Below are 22,397 nucleotides of genomic sequence, written 5' to 3'. Positions count from 1 at the left end.
TTGGCAACAAACACTGGAGTTCACTGGCAACAAACACAAAACAGTCATTCAGGTTGACCAAAGTAAGGACAAGATTAGCATGTGTCTGGCAGTTAAGCTGTGTACGTTTGATAAAAGCTCTTAAACAGGATAAGTTGGAAGAGCAGGTTTATTGATACAACCATCAACAGCAAGATACAGCAACTGACTCTGTACTTAGAATGTAATCATTCTATCTGTGATGTAGAGTACACAGTGTTCTTTTAAAGAGACAGTAAACATAACACATCCCCTAACCATAATAAAAGAAAGAAAAATGAAACTTAAAGATAAAATAGCATAAGGAGAAACAGTATAAAAGGATAAATTAATACAGAACATAATCCCTAAATTTCCTAGGAGTCTGTCTTGACCTAGGAGATTGTCTTGATCTACCAAGCACATTTTATTGACTAAGACTAGAAGAAGTGCGAGTGCGACTAGAATTATCAATGGACCCAGAACCATTATAAGAAGGATTCTTAAACTCAGTACACTTTAGGCAATCTAGACATGTTCCAAGTGCACCCATTGTCTAAAGTCACAACATTTTTCTTAACACCTTCCGTACGGCGCAGATTCTTCCCCGGTGCTGGACATTCCAGAACAGGGTGTGGTCATGACAGAACCATTCCGTCATCAGCACAGCTCAACCATGACTGATGACGGAATGGTTCCGTCACCAGCATCGAAGGGGTTAATGTCAGTAATGATGAAAGGACCACTGAAATTGGAAGTACCCTTGAGTCCATATTTTGGTTTCTTCACAAGAACACTATCACCCACATTCCATTTCCTGAATTTAACAGCCATCCTATCATCATAGCGTTGTTTATACTTCCATTGACACTTAGCCAACGCATCTCTTCTTCTCAACTCATTCTCAACACTATCATCACAAATCTTCTCAGGAAGCCAAGCTGGGTTGAGCTTGGAATTAGCCATTCTCCCCCTTAAGGCTTCAAAAGGAGACTTCTGCATGACAGCATTGGGAACTGTACGATGTGCCCACCAAGTCTCCCTCAACACACTACTGAAAGAAACTTTAAACTCCAAGGCCCTTTGCGCACAACTCTTTACAACCCTGCTCAGTAAGTCCATTCGCTTGAGGCGAATAAAGAGCTGTCTTCTGGTGAACAATTCCAAGATCTTTAAGAAAAACATCCATCTCATTGGAGGTAAATTGTACCCCATTGTCAGTGAGCACATACTTAGGCACCCCTTCTGACACAAACACATCCTTAAGAAACTCAATTATGGCTCTAGAATTCACCACACCCATGCATTTTTAAATCACCCACTTCGAAGTATAATCTACCAACAATACCACAAACCTCTCATGTGAGGGCATGAGCTCAAAAGGACCCGCAATATCCAACCCAACTTTAGTCCAAACTGTAACCGGAACTTCTACTGGAGAAAGAGGAGACTGGCTAGTGGTGTGTGATTTGTCATTAGCTGCGCACAAATGACAATCCTTAACAACAGCTTCCACCATCCGATCCATACCAGGCCACCAATATCTCTCTCTGATTCGAGCCTTGGTGAGGTTCCTCCCCAAATGACCTTTGTGAGCCAAGTTAACAACTTTCTCTCTCAAAACACTCGGAGGCACAAGCCTGTCGCCTCTCAATAAGTTATCCTGCCAAAACGTAAAATCATTTCTCACCGTCCAATATGACTTTAACTCATTGTCAAGTTGATCATACCTAGGCCAACCATTTCTGATGACATCCCTCAAAGACTGGAAAACGACATCATCCGCAACACAACTCAACCATTCATCCTTAGATAAAGAAGATTCCAATATCCAATTTACACACTCCACGCTACATGAAAAACAATCTCTTTCAATCGGCAACCTAGATAAACAGTCCGCAGGCTTGTTATTTTGGCCAGAAATGTATTGCACAATAAAATTAAATTCTTGTAGTACCTCACTCTATCTTTTCAATCTGGGTGTCAAATGATCACTCTGATGACAAGAAAATATTTGAATAGTAGGGCGATGGTCAGACCCAACAACAAACGGAATTCCCCACAAAAAGAATTTAAAATGATGTATCGACCAAAATACTGCCAACGCTTCCCTCTCATTGCAAGATTAATTTATTTCTGCATCCTTCAAAGCTCTTGAAGCAAAGGCCACTACGACTTCCTCCCCATAGACAATCTGAGAAAGTACTGCGCCAAGACCTTTAAGGCTGGCATCGGTTGTGACAATAGTTTTTAGTTTAGAATCAAAATGGCCCAAAGTGGGCATTTTACCAATCTCAGTCTTTATTGACCGGAAAGCTTCTTCACAATCTCTAGACCAAATGAACCGTACACCCTTTTTCAAAAGAGATCTTATAGGTTCAACAATGCTCGCAAAACCTTTGACAAACTTGGAATAAAATTCCGCTATGCCTAAAAAAGATTTAGCCTGGTCTTTATCTTCCGTAGCCGGTGCCTTAACAATACTCTCAGCCAACTCTAACTTTGGTTGTATCCCATTCCCTGAAATTACATGTCCAAGATAAGTGACTGAATCCAAACCAATTCTACACTTCTCTCTCTTAACTGTGAATCCCCTATCACTTAATCTGTCCAAAACTGATCTTAACACTGCATCATGCTCACTTACATCCACACCATGAATCAAAATATCGTCCTGGAAAAACATCACATTCCGTAGATCTACAAGGACCATTTTCATCACTCTTTGAAAGCAAGCAGCAGCCGAGGCAAACCCAAAGGGCATTCTTAAGAACTGATAAGCACCAATGGACGTAACAAAGGATGTTAAGTGTCTAGACTCCTGATGTAAAACAATCTGGTGGTTCGCTGAAGAGAGGTCTAGAACACTGAAAATGTTTGCTCCTTTCATGATACTGATTGATTCAGATATATTTGGCAGGGGCTGCCGATCAACCCAAATACATTCATTAAGTACACGCAAACCCACACACATCCTCACAGCTTTGCCACCATCCTTGGGTGCCAAAACCACCGGACTTAACTATTCTGATGACTCAATCTCTTCTATTACTCCTAATTTCAATAATTTCTCAATCTCCAGTTTCAGGGGCTCAACCATCATATTCTGTACTTTTCTAACTTTATATACACATGGTTTTGCCGACTTCTTAAGGATAATCTTGTGTTCAAATCCTTTTAAACATCCTAATGTATCCGAAAACACTTTAGGATATTCAGAAAATATTTTGTCATAATCACACACATTGCTAACCCCATCTGGAAGAACACGAGAAAGCAATTCTTCCATAAGCATGACTTGGTCACGAGGGTTTTTAGCACAAGGATTTAGGACTATTCCAAAGTCATGTTGATGTTTCCATCCTAGAAGATTATCCCCTCTAACAGCTACATAAACTTTGCTAGTAATTTCTTTACCCCTGAAAGAAATCTTAGCTACTGTATATCCCAGAATATCTATTTTTGACCGACCATAACTTAGAGGAGCAATGTCTGGAAGTAAAAGTGGAACATTTTCTAGACCAACAACCTCATCCCAGATTTTGTTTCCAATTAAAGTGAAAGGAGATCCAGAATCCGCCATGAGTTCAAATACATACTTGTCAATTCCTATATCACAGAATGGCATAGTAATTTGTTCAGAATCAACATTCTCTCCAAAATCTTTTACATTTGACAAAACAACGGTGCGTACAAGGTCAGAAACATTTTCACTAGTCTCTTTCTTTTTGCTAGACTTACAAACACGAGCATAATGTCCTTTACACCCACAATTATTGCAGATGCGGTCTCTTACAAAACAATTAGGAAAATTAGAGGTGTGAGAAAAACTACCACATCTGAAACAATGCATCTCTGATTAGTATATGAACGTAGTTGCCGAAAGTCTCGTTCCTTAGGTAAAGAAGTCTCTTTACTAAAGGAGGGACGACTTTCATGAACATTCTTCTGAGGTAACGAATTCTTTTGCGACAGTTTGTTTCTTGAGTTAACCGAAACTTTGGCAATACCATCAGGACATTCTTCCAAAAAATCATTTTCTCCCAGTCCATGTACTACATCCTGGTTTTTCGTTTTATTGTCATCCAAAGTGTCATTCGCTTCCTCCTTATTTTTCCTCATCTCTTTAACCCAAGTGGAAGTATTCTCCATGCCTTCTACAATAGCCATAGCCTCTTTCGGAGTAGGGTTCTTTGATAATAATTTTTCAAGGACTCTTGTGCTGTTAGTACATCTTACGAGCTGATCCCTCACAAGTGATTCGGATAATTCTCCAAAATCACACGTGCGTGCAAGAGTTTTTAGGGCAGCTACATATGTACCTACTCGTTCAACAGGACCTTGTATGCGAGTGAAGAATCTATGGCGTTCTAAGACAACATTGATTCTGGGACCAAAATAATTTTCCAACATAGACATGGACATTTCAAAAATATCTGAAGGTTCACCATCAGCTCCACCCACAGGTATAGTATCCATGCTATCATAAGTGTGTCTGCCTTCAACCCCTAAATTATGCAATAAAATTGCTTGCTTCCTTGCAGCTGAAAACGTTTCGCCCCCAATTGCCACCAAATACGAGTCAAACAGATTTCGCCATCTCTTCCAAGGAAGTATAGGTTCTCCTTCCTCAGAAAGAAATGGTGGGGGTTGTGACATACTCGAACTAGTATCCATATTGCTAAAATAAGTAAGTTAAAACCAAACTCAAAGAACATATAACAAAACGTGAATCAAAATACGTGAATCAAAATTTGAAATGTCTATCTTTTGAATAAAGAGGATATAACACTTGAATAAAGAGGATATAACACACTTGTCATACAAAATTATGGAGAGAGTCAATGTGCTGTCGTGCACATCGACGTTGTATATTTTATGATATAAGTATTCAATAAATGATTTGTGAATACATCGATGCGCTGCCGTGCACATCGGCGTGATCAGAAATTATTGTAACCAAAATGCGCTGCTAGTTACCATGGAAATCCAAAATGCGCTACCGTGCGCATCGGCGTGATGAGTTAGTGTGGAGATTCAAAATGGCCGCTGTGATGAAATGACGCTGCTCGTTGCGTGCGTTATGCGCCATAGGTCAAAGTTCTTTTGTTTCCAGCGTCGCGTCGCGTTCAGTGAGGAAGAGGCCGATCAAAGAACGAAGATGCCGGAGAAGCTGGAGAACGTGCCGAAGGAGCGTGCAGGCTACACGCGATGCCACACGCGGAGCTGACTTCAAAGAAAAACAATGTGCCGAGAAGCAACTGTAACTGTCGAGCAGGTCGAACAGGTAAACCAAATCCAAAAAAAAGTTACCTGTTTTTTGAAATGTCAGCAGAAGTAGTAAACATCCCAAAGTAATCCTTAAGATATATGGTAGATAGCAGACAAACAGTTAACCGATTTTTCTTCTTTTATTGTGAAATTCCAAGTTTTTCACAATAAGCAAATAGTCAATTCAAAGGAAGTAGGAAGCAATAAATCCGAATAATCTGTAGTATCTGTACAGTATCCAAGTACAGTAGTTAGTCCAAGTCCAAGATGAATCCAAAGTTCAAATTTGTCAAATTTGTCCAAACCAAGTTCAAACCAAAATTCCAATTGTTGGGGAGTTAATGGTTGTAAATGCTTGTCCCCAATCAAGCCTTGACCCTCGTCGCCAGGGATAAAAGCTCTTAAACAGGATAAGTTGGAAGAGCAGGTTTATTGATACAACCATCAACAGCAAGATACAGCAACTGACTCTGTACTTAGAATGTAATCATTATATCTGTGATGTAGGGTACACAGTGTTCTTTTAAAGAGACAGTAAACATAACAACGTTCCACTGGATTAAGGCAAATATCCACTTTCTGAAGCCAAAATTGGGCCTTTCTGAAGCCAAAACGGGGCCTATTGGTCAAAGTGGTGGTCTTAGTACTGTTGATAGGTAATTGGTTTGGGGATAGGTACGGGGAGTGCTATCTGTGATGTAGGGCTGTGAGGGACTTTTTGCAGGTTTCGTGACATGTTTCTTTGGGGGGGGGGGGGGGGGGGGGGGACAGGAGTCAGTGGGTAGGCTCCCAAACCCAGACTTAGAACATGGGTTTTTGGTGTGTGTGGTTAAGAGCTGCGCGAATGAGTCAAGCTTGCATTATTTATGCAAGTTGTTGCTAGTGAGCGGGTAATGTTGATGTGGCAAGCATTATTATGGTTTACAAGCCACGATAAGGCTGGTTATGCTTCTGGGCAGCCGGATCGGCTCCTGGTGAGGAAAGTGGGGGGGGCTGGAAGTTTGAAAGAATGCATCAAATGAAGTTGATGAGATCTGAAGAAAGCTTTGAGCGAGAATTTTTGGGTAGCTGTTTGAACAGTTCAAGGCTGGTCCGATGGGGATGTATTGTTTAGGATAAAATCTGTTTAGCGAGGGGTAATGCTAGTCTGTAATGGAATGGCCAGAGTTTGTTCTTCTATTCTCCTGTGATGCGCACCTGCCTCATGAAAGCAGCTTTTGCCACATACATTGGTGTGGTACATTTCTCATTTCTTGTGGTGCGCTGCCTCGCCCGAATTACTACTTTTACACGTCAAGAATCCGGATTTAGAGAACCATCTTTCAATTTAAATGAACAGCACAAACCTGCTCAAGTAACATTTTAGCTACAATAAGCCAGTTAAAGCGACAGTACATCACGTAAAGTTAAAAAGTAATGGCCATATGCATACATACATACACACATGCTAATCACCAAATCAATTGTTGGTCCGCCTTTACCCCACTTTCAACGCTCTGGTACTCCTTTCATACTCACTGGGTAGAGGTACAGCACCGCTCCCACCAAGATCAGCAGGAACGTGATAGCAAAAATCACGAAGTCCAACATATCCGCTCACTTTTTTTTCTTCCGTAGCAGCGTGTTTAACTAAAAGAAAATCTTCCCCTTTGCCCTACCAGCCCAAATCATAAGTGCTCCTCTCTATGCCTTTGGCAACGTTTTTTTGATTGAAGGAACAACTCTTCATGCGACTAAGGACCCCCCACCTCTGTGTACATGAAGAACACTGACTATCCTTCAGCACCCCAACAGTACCATTTCCTGTACAGCACTGACTGTACCTCATTAACACAACTGTTAGCCCTGACTGTCCAGGTGTCCCAGTGAAGTACGGACACTGCAGTAAAGGAACGGTCAGTCAAACTCTAAGATACCCTGTCTGTGCCCAAGAATCACCATGAGCATGCTACACTCTACACCAGCCTAGCGCCTTCGATAGACAGTCTCCTAGGCTGGGCAGAGTATCTCATGCACGCACAATCCACCCACTCCAGCTGCAGGACCTACACTCCACGTCCACCAGTGTGCTCGATTGCTCGGAGAGCCCAGCCTAGCCCAAAACTTTGTCCGGCAGCATAGCAAACTTCGGCGTTGCAGAAGCAAAAATGGAACAGACTAAAGCAATCAAGCACCCTGAAAGCCTCACACAGTGAAAATGATATGTGTAGAAAGGAGACAACGATAGCAAAGGTAACCTGCTACGACAGTTTTGCTGCTTATTCTGAAGCCCAGAGACAATACCAGATTTGTTTCTTTGCCGTGTAATATAGACTATTTTGTCATTTTCTATTATGTAATGTACAGTTCACAACTTGAGGAAAATATGCGTAAATTAACTATAAGTTTTGAACAGATACAATCTCTCAACATTGTTGGATAAAATCATTAAAACAATAAACATATGATGTATTTATTGACATATTCACAATTAGAAACAGTATCTTCTTCAAGAGAACACCACACATAACAATTCCAAGATGGCCGCGACTCGACCGTCTATTGAGTAGCGACAGCGCCAGGCTTTTCGCTGTAAAATTTGGGGGTACTATTTAATTCAAAACACAATGCACGTTCCATAAATTATTATAGACTATTACAATCAAATAGAAAACATTTAATGAACCACTGCAGTCATAGTGACTTCTATTAGAACTGAATTTTCTACTCTTCTGTTTTCAAAAAAACAGAACTATACTATTTTTTTTGTTTTTGTTTCTGTTTAATTATTCTTATCGAAATTCTGCCACATCTAGAAAACAGATCCACGTTCCAAGATGGCGACTTTGTTTATAGTTGGCTCGTTTCGAGTGTGCAAAGATTTTCCGTTTATGGTAAAGTACAGTGAAATTTGGAAGGACTGTGCTGCAAGCAGACGCAACTGCCAACGGAAGTAGAACTGTAGAAAGTCGCCGGCGCCACCCAGTGCAAGAAAAAGCCACAGACACAACAAAAGAGAGCCGGGTGTGCACAGTTTGCAGCAGGTATAGCAGGGTGTCTGGACGTCTAAAGTTCACGTTCAGGTGAGGCGGGCCACCTGCACGTGGTTAGTAGGCGGTGCCAGAAGTGCCAATGAGAATATTTTGTACGCAAGGGTTTTTGGTTTCTGCATGAAAAATAAAACTTATTGTCTGGCCAGTCAAAGGGATAGTTGCTTACTTGGTGTAGGGCCTTAAACTAGAACTGGTTTTCGGGTTATATAGTTGACGTTTTGTATAAAACAAAGAGCATCTGGTCAACATAAAGCAGCTTTACAATGAATACACAAACAATCACACTGTAGCTTACATTTTAAAATTCATTCGTACAAATACTACTTGTCTCAGGAAACATATCGTTAAGGAAGCAAGAATTTCAGAAAGAATGAACTAGGGGTCCATCTGCTATCTAATAAGAGCTACTTTTATGTGCAAATAAAAGAGTCACGATATTTTAATGAAATTAATAATGTAATTGAGACCATCAGACAATATTACGTTAGAGGCCCCCATATATTCAAGATTACCAGCAGTCATCAACTTAATGATGAAAGACTTTTTCTATTTGGAATGCCTGTGCGTAGGTAATACATGTCAGTCACTGCTGCAGTGGCCCTGGCATAAAAGTATTAGTGTTAGTATTAAGTTAATAAGTCTCTCCACATGATTTGTCACTCAAAATGAACTGTAGCGTATTTAAAAAATGCTAAAATTGTTTCTCCTTTTTCTCCAAACATCAGCTTATGAGTTCTGATAATGAACATATATTTGTCTGGTGTGTGTGAATATATATATATATGTATGTATATGTGAATCCGTATTTGTAAAGTGCAAACTACTCACCCTTACGGGTCTCAAGGCGCTGGGGGTTGTCGTGGAAATTAAGTGAGCTATTGCCCAGAGTCACATGGTGCTGAGCTGAGCCTGAGATCGAACTGTGAACCCTGTGCTCCAAAGTCAGCTGCCCTGGCCACTGCACCACACCTCTCCATCTATGTATATGTATATATATATATAGGTATGTATATATATATATATTACCTACTGGAGGTCGCTAGTAGGTAGTTATAGTTAGGATTGGCTACCATAGGAAATCCGCAACATTCTATTGGTAATAACTCTGGCGTCAGTTGAGGAATTTGTGTGTAATTTTACAAAATTTTGGCTAGCTCCGCTGCGCTCCTGCGCTCCTTCCCTGAAAGTTTCGGGGGGATTCGTGAAGTTGGGGCTGAGAAAAAAGGGGGGTCCCAAAACGTGTTTTCCCCATGTTAATATCCATAGGACGGTCTGACAAGTCTACAGCCCGAACCGCTGAACGGAATTATGGCAAACTTGGCAAAATTGTAGGGACTGGTACGCAGATGTGCCTTTGCTATGCTTGGTGAAAATTGCTCCAGTGGTTTTTACGAAAATTAACTTCAAAAACACATATATATCTATAGGCGCGCTCCGAACGCTCACGGGTGCGCGTACCTGGAAGCGCACCCGGCGCGCTTCGGGAGTGCGCGAGCGGAAAGCTGATTGGCTGTCGGGTGTCTGTCAACATTCTAAACAGTCCGGAGAGTCCGCCATCTTGTGTCTCGGTAGAATCGAGACACAAGAGGTGAAAAAAGAAAGGGGGATATAATTAAAAGGGGGCAGAGTAGACACCCCTGACCACCTAGGTTTTCTGAGGGGGTCTAGAAGGACCTTGAAGGGCTAAAAAAAAAGTTTTTTTTTTTTAATTTTCGCGGGGTAAGCGCTGGGTGCGTTCCCGGGTACGCTCTCCGGTACGCGCACCCTGAGCGCACCACGGGGGATAACAGTGTAAAACAATAGAGTAAAAAAATAATGTTGAGTGTTTAGAGGAAAGTGATGCATTGCTGGAGTGTGTCAAAAAAATGATGCAACTCCAGCAATGCATCCTTTCACATGGGGCTAGTCCCATGTGAAAGGGCCTGCGTCAGTCTTACGGCTGCTGTTAAGCAGGCGCAAGATTTGGACGCAACAGCATCATAAAAGTGACGCAGTGATATCTCTTAGATTTCACTGCGTCACCTCTACGACCCTTTCTTGCGTCAATACACTCCTTTTGCATACATTACACCTGACGTTGGTATAATGTGGCGCAGGGGTTTACAAAGTGACGCATCTACCTAGATGCGTCACTTTGTAAATATGATTCAATAAAGTGCATTTTTTACAGAACTGGTGCGTCACAAAAAGTGACGCACCGGTGGCGTAACAGTGACGCATGGCCTCATAAATGAGGCCTTCAGTCTTCTACTCATGCGTCATATTTAATATATGACGCATTATGTCACAAGTACTTACAGATACGTCAGTATTTCAGACGTATCTGTAAGTGCAAAAGTGATGCATTGCTGGAGTGTGTCACAAAAGTGACACAACTCCTGCAATGCATCCTTTCACATGGGGCAAGTCCCATGTGAAAGGGCCTGCATCAGTCTTACACCTGCTGTGAGACAGGCGCAAGATTTTGACACAACGGCGTCCTAAAAGTGACGCAGTGAAATCTCATAGATTTCACTGCGTCACCTCTACTACCCTTTCTTGCGTCAATACACCCCTTTTGCATACATTACACCTGACGTAGGTATAATGTGGCACAGGGGTTTACAAAATGACGCATCTACCTAGATGCGTCACTTTGTAAATATGACTGAACAAGGTGCATTTTTTACAGCACTGGTGCGTCACAAAAAGTGACACACCGGTGGCGTAAAAGTGACGCATGGCCTCATAAATGAGGCCTTCAGTCTTCTACTCATGTTTCATATTTAATTTATGACGCATTATGTCGCAAGTACTTACAGATACGTCAGTATTTCAGACGTATCTGTAAGCGCAAAAGTGATGCATTGCTGGAGTGTGTCACAAAAGTGACACAACTCCAGCAATGCATCCTTTCACATGGGGCAAGTCCCATGTGAAAGGGCCTGCATCAGTCTTACGCCTGCTGTGAGACAGGCGCAAGATTTTGACACAACGGCGTCCTAAAAGTGACGCAGTGAAATCTCATAGATAACAAACCATGTTGTTACTAGTATTGGTGTGTCAATAATTTTAGGAATAGTAGTTTGTATTTAACACTGGGTGTATCAAAGGTTAGATTAGAGTGTGAGGAGGTGCACCGTATTATCACATGGATGATGTCATCAGTGATGTCATCAGTGATGTCATTTGAAATGTCATCAGTGACATCATCAGCAGTGGATTGCGGGCGCGCGAGTTATAGTGAGTCCAACTAACTATAACGTGGAAATTTCAATAGTTTTGTATGAGTAAACTGTTCAGCTAACTATAACTGGTGTGAAACCTATGGTTTTTTCAGTGAATTTCCGAGGTTTTTTAAATGCTAATTCCAAGCTATAACGAGTGTGAAACCTATGGTTTTTTCAGTGAATTTCAAAGGTTTTTTTAAATGCTAATTCCTAGCTATAATGATTGTGAAACCTATGGTTTGTTTAGTGAATATATATATATATATATATATATGTGTGTATGTATTCCAGAGCTCTATCCTTACGAATCCACTCACCAGCCAGGACTCAGATAGACAAACGCGGACCCATTTTTTCGTGCTTCATTATTTATTAAAGGTTATTTCGCCACGCATCAGTATGCCGCCATGACGCGTTTCGGTCCGACCTGGACCTTGATCATATATGTATATATACGTATATGGATGCATACATAAACGTTGTTTACAGCATCTACATGGCTCGGGGTACCGAGATGTCTGGAGACCGCCAAGCTGGGGGAAGCCGATTTGGGAGACTCGAGGTATTTTATCTCCACAGGGGTGCATCATTGTCGTAAGGGGCGGCCCGTACTCTACTGTGGTTTCATCTCAGTCGGTGGCAGCAGTCCGAGGGGACTCGGTGAGGTGTTCATGACACTTGGAACTTTCAATGGGGGATACCTGTAAACACTCACCTGCATAACTTAAACCAGCCCGCACCAACGTGTTTTCTCTGCTCCCGGTGCCGCCAACCTGGATACATGAATATGATGTACTCATGGAGTTTTAGTTGGGACATTTCACACAACAATCAACAGGTGTGCTGAACATTTGCCTACATTGGGGGAGGTGAATCAAGGGCGTGGCAAGCATCTAAGAAGGAACAGAATTGTGAGAATACGAAGCAGGACTCCATGCAGTGCAGGGCGCTGAGGAAGGCTTTGTGCTGAAATGCATTCGCCGCCACTGCGTTGTTCTGAATTAAACGTGCTTCCTTGATGAAATCCCCTCTGGCCTCTGATTTCTTCTTGTGGGAAATTTAGCGACATATATATATATATATATATATATATATATATATATATATATATATATATATATATATATGTATACGTATATGTATGTAATTATATGTATGTATATATATATATATGTATTTATATATGTATATTTATATGTATGTATGCGGGGAGAAGAGGTGCGCGAAAACGAGTGAGGGGTGGAAGGGATAATACACAGCTACGCAAAAACACTTGTAACAAAAATTAAATTGTGATATCTCAACATGTCGGCTGACATGGTACACGCACATGAGGAAGCAGCAATGGAAATGTTTTCCAACGTATTGCCTGCATCTACGGAAGCCACGGCAAGAGTGGCCAGCAACCCAAGTGTTAGCAATTCTGTAAAAGACACATTTAGGCTTCTTGAAAAGAAGATGAAGGCTGAAGAAAACAAATGGTGGGAGTCACGGTCCCTCCAAAGGTACATTGATGTGGGGAGAATACCTAGGGGGCTTGGAATCCTCAAAGTCCCCAGTTACAAAGACCACAATCCAGAGCTCATAAGAGAATGGGCAGAATGTAACCTTGACTCATCCAGGAAACAAACTCTCATACTCATCAAATACGCAGATATAGACAGAGCAAAGTTACTGAATTAAATAGGCGATATTAATGATGAATTGGACAAAATGTAACAGAAGGAAGAACAAGTTAAACTATGTAAGGAGATGATGATGAGAATCAAAAAAGATGAGCACAAAATCAAAGAAAGAAAGGCCTTAAAGTTCTTAAGGGACAAACATGATTACGAGTTAGGGCAGATATTTACGATTGCTAAACGCTATGATGCAGTCAGGACATCTAAATTTAAGAGTGTGGATGGACAAACCAGGATACCAAGAGGTCAGAAAAGTCAAATAGATACATCACAATCGGAGGAAAGTTCGTTGGGAGAAAGTGAATCTGAGTCTGAAATGCGGAAATTGAGTGAAGAAAGTCAAACACCTAAACCCTCACCGGGGGAAGAATTACATTTTATCTGCCAAGAAAGAAGACAAACCTTACGTCCGAGGCCACAGCAAAGGAACAACACAAGAGACATGCCAACTACAAGCGCTGGCAGAGGCGCAGGGCAAACAGGAGGCGTTTGGAAACCAAACAAAGAAGGAGGCAGGAAAATTTGGTAACACAAACAAGTCAGACTGAAAAACCTAATAACACAATCATTAACTTGACCAAAGTGACATTGACGAATCAAGAAATTAATATGTCAAATTTGGGACTATCATATGCTGCAAGAGTTCATTTTGACTATGCGACTACTAGATTATACATCTACAAAGGGGCCAGAAAACTAAAGTTAAAAAAATACCATATTCAAATGAGTACAAATCAAGAGCAAATGGGAGCTCACAGAAACCCATTCATTGACGTGATGTCCGATACAACAGCAACATCGCAAATGGATCAAACACTTCTCCAAACCATGGAAGAATTGTGGAATGAAAATGCAAGTGGCACTGCAATGGACATTAGATCAGTTCCAGAGAGTTGTGAAAACATGAGACACATTATTGACTCCTTTTAAACCAAAATCTACATTTAATCCTATTACGATTAGAGACTCCATCGATTTATTTCATTAATCCACAACAGCACAGATTAAAAAATGTAATAAAGTTGTGGCGAGGAAAGAGGGCAATATGAAAATCAAAGATCAGCAATACAGGAACTTGATAAAAAAGCTAAAAGAAAACAATGAAATTTTAGTTTGCAGCAGTGACAAAGGGGGTAACATTGTGCTCTGGCCACAAAAGTTATATGACAAGGAAGCTTACAGCCAGCTCAATGACAGGCTGTGTTATAACCGGAGTGCCTCATACAAAGAGTACTATGTTAAGCTATCTACATGGAGACAGGCAAACCTTATCACTGGGGATGAATATCAATATCTGAAAAAAGAGAACCCAACTACTCCTCGTTATATTTCATTCCAAAAATCCATAAAGATCGGAATAATTCCCCTGGCAGACCAATCATCTCAGCCAGTGATGGCCTATTGGAGTATACCACCAGATATATTGACTATTTCCTTCAAGACTATGTTAAGAAATTACCGAGTTATGTGCGTGACACAGGTGATTTTTTAAGACAAATCTCAGAATTTGAATGGCAGGATGACTACCTACTAATTGCATTGGATTTAAAGTCGCTGTACACGAGCATTGAATACACGGACGGAATTGAGGCAATCAGACACTATCACGTAGATCTGAGCAATTTGAACGCCACAGTAATATGCTCATAGAGATGATTAAGTTCAGTCTGTATAATAATATTTTTATGATTAATAGCCAACTATATCAACAGACTAGAGGAGTTGCCATAGGGGCCAGCTTCTCGCCCAGTTATGCCTGCCTACATATGGGCAGGTAGGAGGAGCTGGTCCTCAAGGGCAAGTCCGAACAATATATGATGGAAAATGTAAAAATGTGGCGATGTTACATTGATGATCTTTTTGTTGTGTGGCAGGGAACAGAATGTGAAACTATGGAATTTGTTCAGACCCTCAATACTAATGACATCAATCTTAAGTTTACTGCTACCATTAGCTCCCGTTCAGTTGAATTCCTTGATACCCAAGTGTATATCAAAAATTACAAGATCGAGACCAGGCTCTTTAGGAAGAAAACAGCTGGCAATTCAACTCTCCATGCGAGTAGTATGCACCGCAAACATCCTATAAATAGCATACCGTATGGAGAGATGCTGCGATTAAGTCAGATTTGCAGTAACAATAGTGAGCTAGCGGTAGCTCAAAGTGATAGCAAAACAAGATTCCTAGAGAGAGAGTACCAGGAGAAAACGATCGACGAAGCTATTATGAGATCCATGGAGCATAGCAGAATTAATATCTTAAGAGAGAAACAGTGTGACACCAAGGAACAAAAAATCAATACATTTCGTATGATTATGTATAATAATCAACTTAGAGAGATACAGAAAATCATACAGAATGGTACTCTGACCCAGTAATTGGATCCCTGCTTCCTCAAAGAGTATCGATTACCTATAGTCGAGTGCCCTCAACAAGAGATAAGATAGTCAGGACAAGCCCAGAGGTGATTGAAAGTGGAAGTTGGTTTCAGATGAGAAAAGATTTTTACAGATGTAAAACATGCAAGGCATGTACACATGGTATAAACAAAAACACCTACAATACCCCTTTCAGTGATATAGAGTTCAAAATCAACAAACTCTTAACTTGCAGAACAGAATTTGCTGTATATGTATTGCAATGCACATGTGGCTTGCAGTACATAGGCTGCCCTGTTCTGCAGGTGCATAAGCGTATTCTTCAACATCTGCGTGCCATAAAAAACCAAGATAACACCGACCCAGTGGCGCACCACTTTAAAAAAAAGCACAATTCAAATAACACAAACCTCAAGTATTATGTAATAGATGCAGTGCCTCCCTGTAGACGGGGGTGGCAGAGTCACAAAATTGAGGAAGTTGGAAACAAGATATATTCTGCAGTTAGACTCTAAAGTCCCATTAGGGCTTAACGCAACAGAGGATCTGCACAAGTACTTGAGTTAAGATATTGAGTAAATCGCTGTTATGGAGTATATGCAGGAATTGGTTGAAAACGTGAGAAACAACTATTTGAGCAAAGAATGGGCTTATAAAAACATATATATTCAGGATTATACCAAAGGAATGTTTAGTATTTTACTCGTATTTATTGGCAGTAATCACTATTTATGTATTTATTTCTTTATATGTATATATGTATATAAGCTGCTAGCTATACATGGGTATAGTCACACATATGTTGAAGAGTTGATGATAAGTGATTATGCTTCATGTCCAAAATGTAATGTATGGATTAACAACCGATTGACTTATATCTAACCATAATTGCCCATTTGCACAAATAAGATTTATTAACATCTGTATGCACATTCAGAACCCGAATACCTCAGTAAAGAATATATGAGTCAGAAAAATAATGAGTGAACATGTCGATTTCCAGGAATATGAAAACAATATAAATGTTATTATTTTTATGTTTATAGCACATTGCACTTTACACTTAGGCACTTTGTAGATTATTGTACAAAACATTTTGGTATACATGAGGCAGTTGAAATAAAACAGGGACATTTTCTGGAATTAGGATTTAACCTTATATTAACTTGTTTTCCAGCTTTCAGTATTTTACTTAAATTTAAAGAAATGGTTACAAGAATTACTTCACTACTATTTGTTAAATTATTTAAAATAGTTCAAATAATTTGAAGTACGAACAACAAGTATTTATTGTTTATGATACAAACAAGACAAGTAAATGAGTATGTTTTCCATGTCTATGACCATGTGATATCCCAATTGTATGTACATTTCACGAGCATCCATGTCATGTGATCAAGGCTCTACGGAGCCGAAACGTGTAATGGCGACGGTTGAATAAACACCTTAAGCACCGAATGGGGTCCGTGTGTTTGGAAAAGGATTGTTCCAGTTTGCGGAGTTCACGTTATATATGTATGTATATGTATGTATATATGTATGTTTATATATGTATGTATATATATATATATGTATGTATATATATGTATTTTAACTTTTTTATTTTACAGAGTTTTATATTGCACAAACTTGACCCGAATCAGGTATCTGAGCACTTTACATAGCACCAGTTGCATTACATGAGGACACATACCCCAGGCTATATGTATATGTATGTGTCTATATATATATATATACAAATGTGTGTATATACATATATATATATATATACATATATGTCGTAGTCCGTGGGACGTCAGACCCGTCAGCTTCGTTGCGGTGCCTGCAGATGCAGGGAAGTGACTCCTTCATTCTAAAGGAGATTACTGCGGGTGTCCTTGATGCCCCAGGTCTGTTAAAGATCCTGAATGAAGCACAAACACAGACAACGAAGAAGACTTGTAGAATAGAGAGACCAGGAGCTGCACGAGTCTTCCTTGATGCAATCTCGGTTCTAGGCAAAGTCCAAGTGTCCAGACGGTCGAACAGTGACGTGGTTTCAGTCTTGAGTCTTGTCACACGACAAATCTGAGGACCCACCCACAGATAAGTCCTTAAATACTCTAAGGTAAGGGTTGGAACTGCTCAAGGGTCCCTCCAAGAGGAGTGGCTGGGCAGAGGGGAGGATTCTCCCATGTCCTTGGTCCAGTTTCACGCTAGAGTAGGAGCCAAGGGCTCCCCTGAGCTGGTTCAAACTGGACTATGCAAGGAGGGCACCAAAAGTGTCCACCCCAGCCCAATTCACTAAGTCCTGTCTGGGAAGAGGTCACACCCTCCCCGTGACAGGAAACCTATTGTTCTACCTTCCCCTGCCTGAGGTAAGCTCTGCGCAGAAGGACAGAATCGTGTCTGGGGTAGGCAGCAGCACTAGCTTGCTGACAAACCTTGAAAGGCTGTTAACGGGAGTACTGGGGTCTTCCCGGATGAGCACCCCTGTGCATGGAATCATACCTCCAACACTGGTAATGGTGTTGGGGTATGATTCCAACATGTTTGATAACAAACATGCCCAGGGTCGGCACAGAGACTGCATAGTTAGATATTGCGTAAGGACGGATGTCCACTCTATATATCAACATGGCTTGCCGCACGTACAAAGCCTAGAGCATTAACTTCAGGATTTGTAGGGGTATCCTGCTGATGCAGGGCCACTGTAACCAAGTACCCTGCCTCCAGAACTGAAAGGCCTGCCACAGTGGTGACTTATAGGTTTTAAGTATAGTGACCTCAGATATATGGAAACTTATACCCATCGCGAGACGTGCAACCGCGAACTCACACAGGCTGCAATAGCAGGCCTGTAGTCATAGTTTGACTGGTCTCTCATGGGTGGCATAATTCATGCTACAGCCCATGGGAGACCCCTGATGTACCTATGCCCTGGGTACCTCAGTACCATAGACTTGGGACTTACAAGGTACACAAGTAGACAATTGTGGGTCTACACAGTACTTACCATGGTCAATTCAGGGAGGAAGCACAGTGACTGGGGTCCTGATTAGCAGGATCTCAGTCATACTAGTCAAAAAACATACTGACACCAGCAGAAAGTGGGGGTAACAATGAAAGCAGATCCTACTTCCCTATAGTCAGGTTTCCACCATGATCTCTGTGCTGAGACCTAAATTCATGATAAATGGGGACATGAACCCCACACACACAATAGCTTCTGGTTGTCAGTACATTCATTTCAGTCAGTGCTGTTGTTGTTTGCTATCTAGAAAATACAGAAGGAGAAGTAGAATGTGCTAGCCTACACATAAATCTCTTGAAGAGACCTTGATGGGATTGTGGGATGTTGTCCGTTTCAATCCCAGTGATTTTTCCCTGCCCCTTATATTACTGACCTCACAAAGAATTAAAACTCTTCAACGCAGTCCGACTTGTGCAGATTGGGTTTAATGGTCGCAGAAGCCAGGACAGAATTGTATTTGTCCTGAATCGTGTGAACTGCATGTACCAGAATGCGAAGGGGCGACCCGGCTGAGAGGTCAGGAGTGTGCTCCCTCCCTGTTTCCTGTTTTTGGGGCTCCCTTGAGCCTCCGTAGCTGACGAGCTATAGGCGAAGCAACTCCGCGCCCAAGAGGCAACGAAGCCTGGATTGTTTGGCAGCCTCTTAGCCACCCCAGACTGATCTCTACTGATGAAGGATACTATCCTGAAACATGAGCCATGTCTCGTGTCTAGTGATACCTTGTACCAAGCACCTGCTTGCACCAACCTTGATGTAATACTTACGAACTTTGTCCTGAATTGTGTGAACTGCATGTACCGGAATGCGAAGGGGTGACCCGGCTGAGAGGTCAGGAGTGTGCTCCCTCCCTGTTTCCTGTTTTTGGGGCTCCCGTGAGCTTCCGTAGCTGACGAGCTATAGGCGAAGCACCTCCGCGCCCAAGAGGCAACGAAGCCTGGATTGTTTGGCAGCCTCTTAGCCACCCCAGACTGATTTCTACTGATGAAGAATACTATCCTGAAACACGAGCCATGTCTCGTGTCTAGTGATATCTTGTACCAAGCACCTGCTTGCACCAACCTTGGTGTAATACTTACGAACTTTGCCCTGAATCGTGTGAATTGCATGTACCAGAATGCGAAGGGGCGACCCGGCTGAGAGGTCAGGAGTGTGCTCCCTCCCTGTTTCCTGTTTTTGAGGCTCCGGGAGCCTCCATAGCTGACGAGCTATAGGCGAAGCACCTCCGCGCCCAAGAGGCAACGAAGCCTGTATTGTTTGGCAGCCTCTTAGCCACCCCAGACGGATCTCTACTGATGAAGGATACTATCCTGAAACACGAGCCATGTCTCGTGTCTAGTGATACCTTGTACCAAGCACCTGCTTGCACCAACCTTGGTGTAATACTTACAAACTTTGTCCGGAATCGTGTAAACTGCATGTACCAGAATGCGAAGGGGCGACCCGGCTGAGAGGTCAGGAGTGTGCTCCCTCCCTGTTTCCTGTTTTTGTGGCTCCCGTGAGCCTCCGTAGCTGACGAGCTGTAGGCGAAGCACCACCGCGCCCAAGAGGCAACGAATCCTGGATTGTTTGGCAGCCTCTTAGCCACCCCAGACTGATCTCTACTGATAAAGGATACTATCCTGAAACACGAGCCATGTCTCCTGTCTAGTGATACCTTGTATCAAGCACCTGCTTGCACCAACCTTGGTGTAATACTTACGAACTTTGTCCTGAATCGTGTGAACTGCATGTACCAGAATGCGAAGGGGCGACCCGGCTGAGAGGTCAGGAGTGTGCTCCCTTCCTGTTTCCTGTTTTTGGGGCTCCTGTGAGCCTCCGCAGCTGACGAGCTATAGGCGAAGCACCTCCGCGCCCAAGAGGCAACGAAGCCCGGATTGTTTGTCAACCTCTTAGCCACCCCAGACTGATCTCTACTGATGGAGGATACTATCCTGAAACACGAGCCATGTCTCGCGTCTAGTGATACCTTGTACCAAGCACCTGCTTGCACCAACCTTGGTTTAATACTTACAAACTTTGACCTGAATCGTGTGAACTGCATGTACCAGAATGCGAAGGGGCGACCCGGCTGAGAGGTCAGGAGTGTGCTCCCTCCCTGTTTCCTGTTTTTGGGGCTCCCGTGAGCCTCCGTAGCTGACGAGCTATAGGCGAAGCACCTCCGCGCCCAAGAGGCAACGAAGCCTGGATTGTTTGACAGCCTCTTAGCCACCCCAGACTGATCTCTTCTGTTGAAGGATACTATCCTGAAACACCAGCCATGTCTCCTGTCTAGTGATACCTTGTACCAAGCACCTGCTTGCACCAACCTTGGTGTAATACCTACGAACTTTGTCCTGAATCGTGTGAACTGCATGTACTAGAATGCAAAGGGGCGACCCGGCTGAGAGGTCAGGAGTGTGCTCCCTCCCTGTTTCCAGAATTGTAGTTGGCACATTTCGGGACCTGGAATGGTTGGGTTATCTTTGGTGCAAAACCAGATATGGTGGTGGATTCCAAAGCCAGCACTTAGTCTGGCCCCTTTTGAGATTTGTTGACACAAGGGCGATTGTGGAAACATGATTTAGTGATTTACACAAACTGTACATAGCTATTGGCAGGCTCTTTCGATGTTAAAGCATTCACTCAGTAAGGAGGAGGTTCAATGTATCTTTCTGAAAAAGGACAACGTATCTATAGTATGTTACATCAATCACATAGGGGAGCCTCATAATTGTGAATACTGGCTTAGTTAGCGAAAGGATTCTGGCATTTGTGCCTGGATTGACTGATTTTGTTTATGGCAGAATATTTTCCAGGGCAGTTCATCAGGGTTGTAGATAGTCAATCATGCCATTTCATGGATCCCAGTGACTGGAAGTTGGATCTAATGTTAATACGAAGCCTACAGGTTCAGTGGGGCCGATGTCAAATAGATCTATCTGCATCCAGAGTGAACTATCAGATGAGACAGTTTTACAGGTGGAATCTTGATCTGGATGCTTTGGCCACAAACACATTTCTTCTACACTGGGGTCCTCCTCTGAAGTATGCCTTTAAAGCATTTTGCATGTTTCCAAGGACAGTGGCGCAGGTCAGGAGGCTGATTTAACCCCACCTTATTGAATGACTTGGATTTGGTACCAGGATTTGTTAAAGTCATCAGTAGCAGTGGCAGTCATATTACCACACAAGTCTTGAAGAACTCAACAGGGGAATACAATCCGCTGACAGAGAAAGGGCTCCAGAATCTAATGACTTGGAGTGTTTCAGGGTAAGAGGAAGCATCAGGAGGCCTTTAGGAGTTCCCTTGACAGCACATTAAGAGAGTCACAGAACAGCCTGGTTTAGATGGTCTCAGCGATGTATAGATAAGAGTTTACATCTCTGTTAAGCAACTTTAGGACACATTTTAAATTGTATTTCTGAGCTAGCGCAGCAAAATAGGCCTACAGGACTATCAACTCTTATAGGGCAGCAATCTCAACAGTGATGCACACCAGTAAGTGAGGATAATGTAGATTTTCCTAGTTGTTTATGACGGAAAGTCTTAATTTTATTAAAGACACGGAGGCAAGTATTATGCTTTTCTTATCTTGCTTTATTAAACAGCAGCCAAGATAAGTGAAAAACTACAGTTCCCAGGGGCCCAGGTAAAACAGACTGGCCAATGGGAACAAAGAAAAAACGATAACAGATAACCAATGACAACCTAGTACAGCATAAAGCGTCACATCTGAATGCGCAGCTTCCTCTTTTCGCTGACGAGTAGATCAGATAAAGTCAGTAAACAAAGGAACAATCACAAAAACAATAGAGAGGGCCAAAGTCCAGGAACA

General features: G+C 42.1%; 2 protein-coding genes across 3 annotated transcripts in view; one reads left to right on the top strand and one right to left on the bottom strand.

The window, feature by feature from the left end:
* CYP20A1 (cytochrome P450 family 20 subfamily A member 1) overlaps positions 1-7,382 on the bottom strand; it is a 275,234-nt gene extending 267,852 nt beyond the window's left edge. The window contains exon 1 of the mRNA XM_086955289.1: positions 6,787-7,382. Within this exon, the coding sequence (XP_086811415.1) occupies positions 6,787-6,858 (72 nt within the window). The 5' untranslated portion in view covers positions 6,859-7,382. The remainder of the gene's footprint in view (positions 1-6,786) is intronic.
* Positions 7,383-8,075: 693 nt separating this feature from the next.
* Positions 8,076-22,397, top strand: part of LOC147730474 (interferon-inducible GTPase 5-like) — a 61,089-nt gene continuing 46,767 nt past the window's right edge. Inside the window, exon 1 of one of the 2 annotated variants that reach the window (XM_086955287.1) lies at positions 8,076-8,330. The gene's annotated coding sequence lies outside the window, so the exon portion shown is untranslated. The remainder of the gene's footprint in view (positions 8,331-22,397) is intronic. The other variant, XM_086955288.1, reaches the window with a different exon arrangement.

Source organism: Lissotriton vulgaris, chromosome 2_1, assembly GCF_964263255.1.
Source record: "Lissotriton vulgaris chromosome 2_1, aLisVul1.2, whole genome shotgun sequence".
Classification (NCBI taxonomy): Eukaryota; Metazoa; Chordata; class Amphibia; order Caudata; family Salamandridae; genus Lissotriton; species Lissotriton vulgaris.
This window is presented reverse-complemented; position numbering and strand designations above follow the sequence as displayed.